Source organism: Channa argus, chromosome 23, assembly GCF_033026475.1.
Source record: "Channa argus isolate prfri chromosome 23, Channa argus male v1.0, whole genome shotgun sequence".
NCBI lineage: Eukaryota > Metazoa > Chordata > Actinopteri > Anabantiformes > Channidae > Channa > Channa argus.
In genome coordinates this window covers 8,340,022-8,354,235 of record NC_090219.1, presented here as the reverse complement: position 1 = coordinate 8,354,235, position 14,214 = coordinate 8,340,022, and the positions used below count along the sequence as shown (strand labels likewise).

Below are 14,214 nucleotides of genomic sequence, written 5' to 3'. Positions count from 1 at the left end.
ACATCACAGACCATGATCTAAACTGTTGATCATTTCATCAAATGAGGATGCTGTATCGTCGGGCACATGTTAAAAACAACTCTTGCTTGTACTATGTCACAGTTCAATAAAATGTGCCAATAAAGTTGATATGTTAGCTGGATATAATTACTTACACTGCGAGCCAAGTCTCTCCTCATGGTGGAGTGACAGAGAAGCTGTAACGTGATCTCATTCTCCCACTTCCTGCAGTTCTGGACATACTCATGGCTGCCTAGGCTGTGTTTACTGTGGCACAGGGCAACAGAATAGTTAGGTTAAGGTTAGGAAAACCACACAGTACCTATGTTAAGGATAACAATCTCTTTCAGGGGAGTGGACTGTGACTTCCCCCCCCCCCCACTTCCCAGACAATAACCTATTTATCTTTTGGGACAATACAATATTTTTAAAGGAAAACTGGTGTTAGTTAAGAAGTATTCAATATAATTGTAATTTGCAGGTTTTTAGACAATGACTCTGAATGCCAAAATCCCAATATATAATATTAGTAACGGTATATTTGGCCACCTCATTCATTTTAAATAGACTGGCCAAAACATTCGAACCAGCACCCAGTATGGCCTTGATGATAAACACATAGTACATTTATTGCCTTTGACAGTTTTAACTTGTACCTGATAAGTACCTGATGAAGTGGCCAGTGGTATGTGTTTTACACAACATTAATCTGTTACGCAGTTACAATCTTGACAGATAACATCTGTAGTTTTTAAACATTTGGGTGTATTTGGCCTTTAAATCCTGGTATGATGGCAACCATTCCCATGAAAGAGAGTGGGTGGCATACGAAAAGATATGGAAACATTCGCTACTGCTATTTGTACAAGATTTTGAGGGGATGCCAAGATGAGAGTGACTGAGAAAAAAAAAGTGAGGGAAGAGAGACACTGAGCAACGTTGTGAAAGAGACAGAAAAAAGTAAAAACACTACATAGGCTATTGTTAACAAATATGGCAGATCAGCTTGGAAAAGGGTGTTTCTTGCAGTTTCTAAAAGGATAAGGGTTTTGGAAATACATTTCAGAACCACAATAGCATGTTGCTTTTTGTACTCACTTCTGCAGCACTTCCTCCTGGCCACAGATTTTGAGCAAGTAGCTGGAGAAATCGACCTGATCCAGGTCATCGTGGACCCAGCAGAGAGTCTGACTGATTAACAACTCCACAGGAGAACTCACTGAGGAAGAAACAGGAAAACGTAAAGTGATGACAATGAGGAATTGTTAATGATGGAGAGTAAGGGAACAGAGAGAGACGCGAGTGACTAGCTGTAAAAGCGTAAAGACAAAAAGTGACTTGGTATAAAACAGATCAAGATGATCAAAAGGCTTAAGGAAAAGAGACCAAAGCAATGGGAATTAGTTACTTTACATTACTCTACTACAAACAATATGTAACATGATAAACAACAAACAACAAGAAGGATTTGGAGATTTATGATGATTCAAGTAAAGGCACAGAGGAATTTGGAGAACCCCAAACCATCATATTCCTCTCTCTCCTCTTCTCCTTTCAACAGTGAACTTGACATCCGACACACCCACACATGTACAAAGTGCATCGCAGGGGTTAAAGGTCAAGGGTTACAATTTACCCATTAAAAAGGTAAAAATTAGCATGAAAGGGTTTCCATGACTGTTAAAACCCCACACATTTGCTGCCATTTCACTCTGGACCTTGCAGTCACTGGAATCTCTCTCTAACCACAAACAAAGCTGCCATGTTTTGAACAGCTCAAGTTTCATTTGAAATCGAACCTGTTCTTGGATCAAAGGAAAGCATGTGCAGTGCTGTGGAATTGCTGTATTTTACGAGTAGGGGGAGATTTGGGGTCATCTCTAGTTGTTTGTGTGTGCTATGCAAGGCAGATTATTCTGTTACTTCGACAGAGGTTTAAGCTCTTACCCTTCTCTAAACATAAACACAGGTTACAGCACACACACCAAGGTTAGTTTACAGACATGAACACAGAAACACACAGTGGGAGACCATCTCTAGCTCCATCAATAACCCCCTTTAAAAGAATGGTATGCGGTTTCTTAATTCCTAACTTTACGTTGCTGTATGTATGTGTGTGTGGTTGCCAGTTTTATACATGTTGCAGTGTTTCGTGTCAAAGAATCTAGATTCGCCACACCTCATTTTGTGAGCACTCTAAGGCAGTAAAGGGCTTCCCGGCAGGGGTTTGCCATGTTTGCATGAGTTTGTCTAATTCAAACCTTCTAGGATTCCCAACAGTCACATTTAAAACATGTTAAACCCTCCGTATTTGGGTTGCAAAGATGCAAAAGAGGGACGATTCAATTTCTACATGACTCAGACGCAAATATTAATTTTAGCTTCTGTCGGTCCTAATGAGACAGATTCTGAGACAAAACGGAGTCACACAAAACCATTTAGAAAACAATACTTCCTAGTATGGTGTTACATAAAGTGTAATGAAAAATGGAGTTTAAGGGGGAATGAATAAACTTTTACGATTAAGGTCTGCTGTAACAGCCTTTGTGACTGTGATGTTCAGGTCATATCTCGTGCATTCCTGTCTTTTTCAGCTCAGCAACGAACCACGAACTATAGCAGTAAGCTATAAAGATGGTGTTCCTGCATGTCTACCAGCAGACGGAGCCGAAATCCTTGTCATCCTTTAAATTAATTTGCTTTTTTCCCCCTACATTTTCTGAATTGTCTTATCTTCTTTCTTTTGTATCATGTCTCCCTGACTTTACTCCATTCCATTTTTCTCTGCTCCTACTCTCCCTTCCTTTCTCTCAATGCCATCTCTCTCTTTCCTTTGTATTTCTTTCTATGCATTGGTTCTTCCCTCCCTCGTCTCCCCACCTCTCCCCACCTCGGCCACAGTATGTCAGGAATCCCCAGAAGTCAAGCAGTTCACACCCAAGCCCTGGAAGAAAGTGTGGAATTCTTTGCTGCCAGCTTTCTAGAAAAAGGGCAAAGTCAAAGATCCTACAAAAGATGAAGCACATAACAAAAGACCGTTGTAATCTTTTTAAAAAGGTTTTAACAGTTATTGTTGGGCAATATTTTTAAAGCATTCCTTAGTCCAATCATGTAAACATACATGACTCAACAAAATCCTGTCATTAATACTTTCCCCAGTATTTTGCAAATCAACCAGCCACAAGGAAATGAAATAACCTTTTGCCATTTTAAGTATATTTCACGCCAACAGTCGGAGAATTAAATAGTATGATAGAAATTGTGAAAAATAAAGGACAAAGACATTAACAGAAAAGCCCAAATTGAGAGGGAAGAGGGTGATGAATTACTCATGTATCACTGACATGATGGCAAGTTTAAGTGATTTAGTGGGATAACTGAGAACAGAAATGAGACGACGCTCCAAGGATATGAGGGGGGATGAAAATACTGTAATTTAAGAGAAGAGGAAGGGGGAGAAACTGAAATAAATAATGATACAGCACATAGAAGAAGGGGACTGCAAAAGTGAAATGGAAACAAAAGGAACAAAGAGGGCACTATAATAGGTAAGAGAGACAAAGAGGGAGACTGAAGAATGAGAAAAAGGTGGAGATAGCAAAAGAAAAGTACCAATCGTATCCTCTAAAGTTTCTCTCTATCCTTCTATCCAAGCTTTTAGTTGAACTGAAGCCCATTGTTCCTAGGAGTAGATTTGGGCCCAATTCAATTCAACTATGTTGGTCAAAGCACTTTTGTCAAAATAGGAAGTCAACCAGGAAACAACAAAACTGAAATCATACTAGCAAAGGAAAAAGTGTTCTTAAGTAAAGGATCTGGGCACTGGGTGTGATAAAAGGTGAATTAGACAGAGGCAGCAAAACAAGATAAACACAGGAAGCTCTTCAATGAAAAATCCCACATCTATCTACATTTGAGGCAGATCTCTTGCAGATCTACATACCAGCATGCAGGAAAAGTTATATTAGAGTGTAGAACAGAGAAAACAGTGAAAGTTCTTCCTATAGGGTGTTTTGGTCAGTAGGACAGTCAACATGAGTTGGCTGCCATTCAAGAAAGAATCGTCTGTGGAGTTGTCAGATATACATGCAGACATACGGGCTCAATGATGATCCTCAGGGGCCCAGATACAGACAGCGCTGAAGTTTGTCGCACAGTCGGGATAATATGTATAACAAAAAAGCCTACTGAATTGGCAGAAACCCTTCAATGTGCATGGCCTCACATCCCAAAAGACATGTCAGTCACAGTGCTTGTAGTTTTCTGCCTGTTTAATGAGGGGTTAGACAATAACAACTCCCCAAAGACCCAGGGAAGGAAACCAAAAAGTCCCTTTTTGCCCAACATGGCTACTCCATGGCGAGGGGACAAACCTTTTTTATGTAGAAAGGGAACATGGTGTACTTCCCACGACAGAAAAAAATGAAAGAAATGAAAAGAAAAATGAGATTGGGAGGGGGTGAAGAGTTTGGCAAGCTGTGAATGTTGCTTCCTCCCCCAGGGATCGCTTATCTGCAATCTGAGCCGCTCACTGTTATAGGCAAAAAGGGGTACGAGGTTTCTTCTCTGAGTGACTTTAAAGCAGATGCATGCCAGCTGTACAGATCATTCTCTTTGTAGTTATATTAAAAGATAAATTACAAGTATTCTTCAGTTCTCAAGAGTGGTAAATTGGAATATCTGATGTGTATTTTTCTTTAATCCTGTAAAGTATGGGTAAAATAATAGACAGTTTTCAGTGAATGCTTACCATCACATGTGAAGGTAACAGGCTGCTGAGATTCAGAGATTTCAATAGAAACCTTGACAGAACAGCTATTGTCACCTCCACAGTGTCTCTGGGTGATGACGGGGCTAAGGACGAAACCGAGGTTGGTAGACATGTTGCCATGAGGAAATTTGGAACGGAGGCTGGTGGTGGGAAGAAGAAACAAATTAAAAATTAAAGTTACAACAGAGATAGGAGTCAACATTTCTTTTCATATTTTGGTCTACTCTGACAGGGAAAACATACGAGAGCCAACCAGGGCCAACCTTCCATATGGATCAGATGACTCTTAGATGCATCATGGGCAGAATAAAAATAAAACTGGATGAAAGGGAGAAAGCAAATTCAAATAGAGCTGATATTTATACCGTCAAGGCAAATTTAAAAAAATCAGTTGCAATTTCTACAATGTCCTATCTTGTCAAAATAGCCTCCAAGTACAAAAATGTATCACTTAGCCCATTGTGTTGTGTTGTGTAATCGGAGGTTTTCATGTGAAGTCAAGTTTATTTTAATGGCTATGTAGAACATGCATTCACCAACAAGTATGCAGGGAAATTTTCGGGCCAGTACTGTGTTGACTCTCATCATAACGAAAGTGAATTCCAAAAATGCAGCTTCGTCATTACTCCACCTAAAACCTGGACTAGACTCAAGAGTGAGCAATTGCTTACTGCATCGGGAAACAAATTCAACTGACATTTTTCGGGATATTTAGCTGCTAAATGCTTCACTTTGTTCACAATAGTTGAGTGCAGTGATTTTTTATTTCTGTTTTTTTTTTTTACATGAAAACAGCTGTTAACAAAAAAAAAAATGCCATGAGATCAGTGCAGGCTGGACAACATAACAATAAGGGGAAACTGTTCTGTCAAGCAGGGAAGGCTTTAGGTTCAGGTCATTAACCTACAATTTCAAAAGTTTCCTCACCACATTTACATTGTTAACATTTTATCAAATGCCAATGTGACATCATAGCTGCATCAATGTCAGAACAGTTACTAAAGACAAAAGATAAAATGAAGGCCAATGACAATCAAAAAAAAAAAAAAAAATCATTACTTTCACACCCAAAGAAAGGATCTTACGCTGCTACGTCTTCACAGAAGGCGACAACTTCCAGGTTTTGAGCATCCTTTTCTTCCAGAGCGGCATTCTTCACCAAACCTTTTCCATTTCCCTTGTCCTACAGGGGCAAAAAGTCAAACACACAAGCATAGAGAGTCAGAGAAGTAAGGATACTTACATAATAATAATCAAATGTAAGATAGAGACAGGCAGAACACGAAGAAAATGGCTGCTTATGTGGGGCCACTGTCAGTTGTCCAGTGTATATGAAATCTTGAATGAATGAAAGTACTGGGTGTGATTTATGTGTTTATGTTGAAGGGAAAGTTTTATTAAAAAACAACTCAGAGCTATGAATCCTACTAAGTGAATAAACATGCCAGTAAGGGCAGAGACTTGAAACAATGAACACAACACTTAAAAAGGTCCCCAGATTATTTATGCTTTTGGCTCATAAATTCTGAAATTTTACTTTTTTAAAAGCTACATTTTAAATAACGGTGACATACACAGTCCATCCCAACAAAAATGACACATTGCAGAGGCTCAGCTGTTTTTCCTCACAATAAAGAAAGTGTCACAACGCATGGAGGATTTTTTTTTATTAAATCTTATTTTACTCAAACTTTTTCCCAGACACACAGATCCTGAGACATCCTGGGCAATTACTCAGAGATTCCTGGAAGCTGGCCTGCTGCCATTATATTAAAGCTCCACTCTGCACTTAACTGCCATCTGACTGCCAGCTGCTGAGGAATGTTCTTCCTGTGGCACAGGAAATGAGAAGCAAAAGGGCCCTGCCTCTTCCTCAGCTAAGTCTGAGCTGTCTGCAAAAGTGCTCAGTCATAACTTGGAAACCTCTGTCTCTGACATCACTCCCAGGAGGGAGAAAGAAGTTTGTCGACGGCACAAGAGAGGAAAGGAAAGAAGGCAGAGAGGGTGAAGAAATCTCTGGAATGTCATAATAACAGTTGGTTCCTCCCTTCAGATACTTCTGGGTGATTGCAAACCCACAGGTTTTTTTTTTTTAAACTAAGCCCTAGGGGACTTAAAGCTGACCTTTATGGTGTATTGGCATTAAAACAGCATAAGTAGCCATGTATTAAGGCCAACTTAACTTTTATAGTTCCATTTAATAAAAGCAAAAACCAATATTAATATTTTTTTACTGCTTAAATAATTGCTAAAGGCATTTAAACCTTTAATAAGGGGCCAATACGATAGGATTTGTTTGTAGTCAAACTTACTTGTTTTGGAATCACACCTCAGCAAAATTAAGAATATTTTCAGACTGTTATGAAAGGATCTTAAAAAAAAATGTATAAACATAATGTAAGAGCAAGACAATAAAAAATTAAAGGAAACGGCTGCAAACTAAATCCATCCATCCATCTATCCATCATCTTAACCAGTTATCCAGTTTAGGGTTGTGTTGGGACTGGAGCCTCCTACTGTTCTTGGGCAAGAGGTGGTTTGCAAGTCTATTTCAAAGTCTATTTCAAAGTCTATTTCAAAGCCAACTCAGACAGATAAATGTTCACACTCATACTCACACCTACGAGCAATATAGAGTTCACATTTAACCTATGACAATGTTTCAATTTGTTCTTTGCTAGGCCAAACATTTCAAGGTATTCATAGTCCCACTCATATTTATGGCTAAGCATCACTGGGCTTTAAAGCATGAAGGTATCATTAATCACCACCTGCAAAAATGCAAATCGCAAAAAAACCTGGGCATACACATCAGTGCGTGAAAATATTAAGAATGATGAAATAAAAGTTGCCCATTCAGAGGAGCCTACAGCGTGTAGACAAAAGGAGCCAGGGATCGATCCACCACCATCGGGGGGGGGGGGGGAAATAAAATAAAGAAAATAGACAATAATAACTACATAAAATATAAGCTAGACCAAATCTATGCAGCCCTACGAGCAGAGACCCCTGCTTCAAAGCAGTGAGCTGACCTAACATAACACCGAGAGATAGAAATCTTCAAGTCAGCATGGAGCTTGGAAAGAAGGCCAAAGCCTCACACAGGGCCACCTGCATCTTCACAGCATTGCAGACAGGAGACTGGGTTCATGCTTGCATAATTTGACTCAAATTTACAAGTTTTTATGGACTAGATCTCAAAATACTGTTACTGGTTCAACATGGCTATTTGGATGTATTACCTTATATTTGAAGGGTAGCATTCACAACAAATATGTACCATGACAATACTGAGACCAACAGCTGCCTCTGAATAACTAGAAATGACTGACTAAAGTTTTATACTTATAGGTAGGAATTTTGGATGAGGAGATGAGGGGGGGGGAATAAATAAATAAATAAATAAAAATCAACAAACAGAGAGAGGTAAAACACAAACCGGAAATGACAGGAAAACAAAAGAGACGCAGTGAGGATCATAGAGAGAGACAGAAAACTTTAGAAAGGCCGCCAGAAAATTCACCAACACCAACAGAGCACATTAGTAGTGTTTGTGTTTGGAGTCAGCAAAACAAATATGGGGAGATAATCCAACAAGGTTATGCTGAATGATCACCACGCACGCACGCACACACACACACAGTGAGACAAGCGCATCTTTGTTTCACTCTATGGATTTTGGTTTTTGAAGTCATGGGAACGGCTTCATATGATTCACACACTGACTAATCCTTCCACTTGCTTTTGCTCTGATGTTTGTATTGTATAATATAACGGAATATTACAACACTAATGACAAGTAAATTGTCAAAAGTGACTATTAATGTAAAGTGAATAATAGCCAAAATCTAAACTAGGCTAAGAATTTAAATAACACTGCTTTTATCCTAATCTAACGCTTACTGGTCAAATTAGTTTCTCTTTCTAATCATGAATTTTTCCTGATGTACTTTTAGACTGACAACAGAGCTTTTTTCTTTCTCTACCAATGACGTGTCTCTAAGGTTATCAGTTGCTTTTATTAATGCCGGAATGCTATCTGGCAGCTTTACAAAACTTTACAAATTATGACCTCAAACTTTGTGCACTCTGCTGAACATTTGCAACAAGGAGGAGTCATGGCAGAGAGGAAGAAAATGTTCGGAGATAATAAAACCGCTGCCTTGATGCTAAAAACCTGTGTATGCCTACTTTTTATTTCCCCCAACAGAAAAAGATCAGGCATCTGTAAGAGAATCGGAAAAAAAATATCGGTTGTGATAATGGCATTCATAGCAATATAATCTTATCAATGTTCATCCCTATGTAAACATTATGTTTCAAGTGATTCTAGTTAGTGTAAATGCACCTTCATTTGGAAGGTTCTGTCTGGTGAATCAGTATCCTGGCCAAAAATGACACTATAGAGACAAAAGAAAACTCTTAAGACTCTTCAGACTTTCAAAAATCCACATATTGGATTCCACAAGGCAATTTTAAGATGTTGCAGGTTTATATTTTTGCAGCATCCTTGCCCTACCTGCTCCAAAAAGTAATATACAATGCCTTTTTTCAGATCTGTATTATCAAGGTTTTCACAATCTGAATCACGGCCTTCTGGCTTCTATCCTGCATCACTCAAAAGCTTTGCATGCTTGCTAAAGATGGTCAGAAAAAAAAAAAAGTGCTTGAGAGGTTGTAGAAAAACAGTTCAGCAATCCATGGACTTTCACAAAGAAGAACTTGGTTAGCATGTGGAACTTTGTGGCGTCTACAATGAAAGACAATCACATGCACACAGTAAAGTCAGACTGAGTACAGTAGCAGAGCTCAATGCTTTCGCCAACCGTAACCATGACTACAGGCTGTTGGAAATTGCAAGACCAACATGAGTATTGAGTTACAGTACATGTCTAGACATCAGACACCTTCCTACCTCTCTGTGCCAACCTAATGAAACTTAAGCCAAACAGATGGACGGACGTCCACAAGAAACATGCGTTCTAATAGTTGCTGCTCACTGTCAATGTATGACAAGCCATTAGTAGTTTTCAGAATCATGAAAATGTACAGGAAAATATGATGGTTGGTTAAAGGTACAATATGCAGCTTAATCTGATGCTAGCATGATAATCTAAATGAATCCACTAGTCTTCACCCAGCTTTCCCTGTTTGCTTGTATGAGAGGAAAATTGATGAATGTACATGACACTAAACCTGGAGATGACTTGACAGTCTCAACTTCGCACAAAGAAAAATGTAGCACAGCACATTTTCCCATTTCTAATCCGGCATGAGAAATGCTGAGTGATGCTGTCATGCTGATCCAGCCATTATCGGGAAGATGAAGATCGATGTTAATGGGCTGTGACAACTGCTAAAACGTTTTAGGCTCATTACATGAGCAACGCTTTCTAAACACTCAACAGTTTTTGGGTACAGCTTCATTGATGAGTGCCTGTGAGAAGCTACATAGTTTATACCAGGGGAACCAGCGGCCCTTGATACACAAATTCACTTCTTCTTTCTAATAGGAAGTGAGTGTAGACTTTACACTCACACTTCCTGTGATAAACTGAAATCCATGGCTTAAAAATATGGTTCGACACACAGCCTGTCACACAGACACTTTGCTTATTTGCTGCTGTATATTTGCTATTCATTGCACTGAATACTTGGGGGTTTTCAAGCTAAAGTTGTAAAAATAAAACTCTCTCTAGTCCTACTCTCACTAGTGTGTTTTTCTCCTAAACAAAATCAGCTTAATCTCTTAACACTTGTTAGCGGCAGGCATTTGGTTCTGATTTCTACCTGCTTCCTCACACCATCTTTCACAATGGTGTTCCTTTTTTCTGCCAGCAAGGAAGGTCAAAGGTTAAGGTAGAAAGCGCAGTTTGTGTAGTGAGTCACACCTAACTGGAATACATGCCACATCCCTGTAGTGCATCATCTTCTAACCTGCAATCTGGCTGGTGCAACTAAATTCACAAAGTTTGATGCAGCATCTCATACTTGCACATAAGGTGTACTTAGGCAATAATTAAAGAAAATAGGGAAAGGTAAGGAGTGGGAAAGCGTGGAGTTGTAAAAATGTACAGTGCATATTGTTTAGTTTGGTTACACACACAATCTTCACGTAAAAGCTGATAGCTCATATAAAAATCTGCCCGCAGGTCAATCTGAAGGAAAAATGCAAGAATCAACAGGCATGCACACATATACGATCTGCAACAAAATGGTGAGCAAAACATTTTTTATCTATAAAATGTCAGAAAATAGTAAAAGTTGACTGTTATATTTGTTTGAGCTCAAGATGACAGTCGGAAACACAAATGTTAAGATCAGGTTTTACAATGAAAAACATTAACATCTACATTAACCTGCGCACATGGGTAAAGTGTACTGGTAGCTTGAAAACGGATTTCACTTCTAATAATTCATCAAGTAAACGTTTTTCTTGTAACACCGTTTCAAACCGACATATCTGCTACATGCTGTCATCATGTTTGCAGATGTGGCTACATTCACTTTGCACAATGCATGAACAAATCTGACTAAAATTCTTACCATTTCTTTTCTGAATATGAAAATCTCCTACAAGAGCAAAGAAACAATGAACCAAGTTATACTACACTTCTTGGACAACTGTAAGGGTAAGCAGAGATATGGTCAAACATGGCGGTGTGATTATTATGCTTTGCAAACAGTAAGAGCCAGGTCTGGACAGGCACTGGTGCTGTGAGGCGTGACAGCTGAAATGCAGATAGAGCTGTTTGTTTGCCTACTGATTATGTGCAACTTGCAGCAAGGGATTAGTATCCAGGTACTACATGCAGTGAGAAAGGAGAGAGACTAATGTAATAAAACGTGTTAACTGAAAGCAGTAAAGTGATAGGGGATTAGAAGCAAACTCAGAACCTCTGAGGTGATAAATGGACAAAGAGAAGGAGGAGGGCAAAAGAAAAGAGAAAGAAAGCAGGAAAGAAACAGTGAAAACTGAAAGTATGAGAATGTGCAGGAAGAATGGGAGCAGAAGACACAACAGGAAAGTCAAAGAAAAGAATGAGACTAAAGCTGCTCCGACTAAACATTATTTATTAATCTCAAAGTTCATGCTCATTTGTTCCATTTTAAACCCCCCTTGCCCACACTATCACATCTCATGGTATACTTTTGCCAACCACAACAAGGCTTTGGCAACTTCAGGCTGACTGAAATTCATCTCGACATAATGATAATGAAAAAACAAATAAATTGGAAAAGAAAGAAATTGGGTGACGTCTGGTGCTGTCTGACTAACTGTGCATAGCGGATAAGTAGTTATATTTTAATGTTCAGGGGTAAATTAAAGAAAATAATTTCCCTTTAATGCAAACAATTTTCTACTGTAACTATTACTGCTGCTTCCACATATTAACCCAAAGCATTAAATACAACTTCTACACAACTGATTCCATATTCAGTAGGGATGTAGCAATTTTGAAACAACTGAAATTGTGACTCAAATGTTTATGGAACGCCTTCCCCCACTCCCCCAACCCACTATCACAATGATGATGACATTTATCCTCCCATTTAAGTTCTATAAGTCTCCAGCTTAATAATAGTTGCTCCCAGATACTGAACAATTGGGTTATACATCCCAGAATTCTCATATTCCCTTTGTTCGCGCTGCGAGGTGTACGGGGACAGTACAGAGGGTAGTTCATCCCGGTTTCACACAAAAGCCCAATACATTTAGTGTTTCAAATTGTTGCTGATTAAGAAAAAACAAAAAACTGAGATTCATACCGAATTGTGACTGAAAAAAAGAAAAGAAAAAAAGTTATCTCAACCATGGATTTAGAGAATCGTGATAATCAAAGTTTCTCATACCTGAATCTGTACCGTAAGTAAACGCCTTAGCCTTTAGCTAATCAGTCCACATATAGACTGTACTGAGTTATGTCTGTTATAAAAGACAGGATTACTGTCATTGCTGGCAGTTACTGATAGGAAGTTGTTGCAATAAAGAAAGTCCTTTACAATCAGCTATCATAAAAAGTTTGCGTAACATTGTAAGATTTGGCCTCTCAAACATTTCCTGTCAATTTCATGTTACCCTAATGTCAATGGTCAATGTTTTTAATCGGTCTGGGAATTTAAGATATATCTACTTATTCGAGTGAATCCACGTGTTAAACCATAGCATCACACAATTATGGATTAACATTGACAAAACTAACCTAGATCCATTCACAACCAAGTTTCAAGGGTTTGTACGCGGACCTATTTAATTCGTTTCTAAAGTACAGAACATTAATGCCTGCTTTGAAAAGGGTCTTCAGCGATATAAATGCAAGCGTAGGCAATATCAGCTACTGGCATTGCAAACTGAGCATTTCAAACTGCTGCTTCACATTAAAAACTTTCCATCTAGGGAAGCAGATATACAGTAGAAAGTATTGACTCATTTGCCTGGATCAGTGTTTTCCCACACATGGCATGCAACAGTTATCTAAAGTGTATAGACGTACAGCATCTCTGTCTCCGTCTCTCTCTCTCTGTGTCTCTCTTGCTTTATTAGCAACTTAGGAAGGTGATTTGTCAGGTCTTTGTGGTGCTGCTTTGGGGCAGAAGGGAGCTGTACAGGCTTGTTCCTGTTTAAAACAACATAGGTCCTGAATGCCAGGCATTCACAGTGACTGTAGACACAATGGATACCGACAGAAAGGCCACAGGCACAGCAGGGTGCACAGACAGGACAAGTTGGCTTTAACGAGTGGCAAAGTATACATTTGTCATGTCTTGCACATGGACTTAAAAGATTTACTGGAAACCAGAACAAGAGACCTGTTGAGACCTGAAAAGTGCTGAAAAGTTGTTGAAGTTCTGATGATATGTCTCTACTGCTCTACGCTGAAATACTTGTCTCCATCTTAACCCAAAGCTGCCAGCAAGATGACAGATGGTTCTTTAGTTTTAGGGCACAAAAAAAATTGGAATACCCCATGCCTCTTGCCCACAGCGCTGTCCCAAATTAATGCTATAAATACATACCAAAAGGGAAATTAGATCACTCATGTCTTGCTTGGCAAAATTATTGCAGTGAAGCAATGGGTAGCTGACCACAGTAAAAACTTAATTACATGGCGAAGAAGTGAAGAGGATGTTTTGCTTGTGCTAGTAAATAAATGAGACTGTACTCACAGTTGTACTATTTTCATGAGTGTTTGGTTGGAGGAGATCCACCATCATCTGTTCTTGCTAAACTTCGGTCACATTTGTTCGTCCTATGTTTGTATTTAGTCGTTTTTTTCTGCCATGCATACTTGTGCCTTTGCGGTCAACAGGGCGTAAAGACAGACTGATTGACATAAGCCGGCTTTTCAGACTGCTAGTTGACCAACATGTGGCAGAACTTAAATGTGAACAATCGTCCTTCTAAAACATGCCAAAATGTGTGTTTTGAAATCTTCACAGAT

At 39.0% G+C, this 14,214-nt stretch overlaps 1 protein-coding gene across 2 annotated transcripts in view; it reads right to left on the bottom strand.

Annotated features, from left to right (window-relative positions):
• Positions 1 to 14,214, bottom strand: part of pik3c2a (phosphatidylinositol-4-phosphate 3-kinase, catalytic subunit type 2 alpha) — a 38,079-nt gene that overhangs the window by 19,046 nt on the left and 4,819 nt on the right. For both annotated transcript variants that reach the window (XM_067493221.1, XM_067493223.1), the window contains exons 3-6: positions 5,857 to 5,954; positions 4,751 to 4,911; positions 1,099 to 1,219; positions 156 to 267 (exon numbers count right to left, since the gene is read on the bottom strand). In XM_067493221.1, the coding sequence (XP_067349322.1) occupies positions 156 to 267; positions 1,099 to 1,219; positions 4,751 to 4,911; positions 5,857 to 5,954 (492 nt within the window). The remainder of the gene's footprint in view (positions 1 to 155; positions 268 to 1,098; positions 1,220 to 4,750; positions 4,912 to 5,856; positions 5,955 to 14,214) is intronic.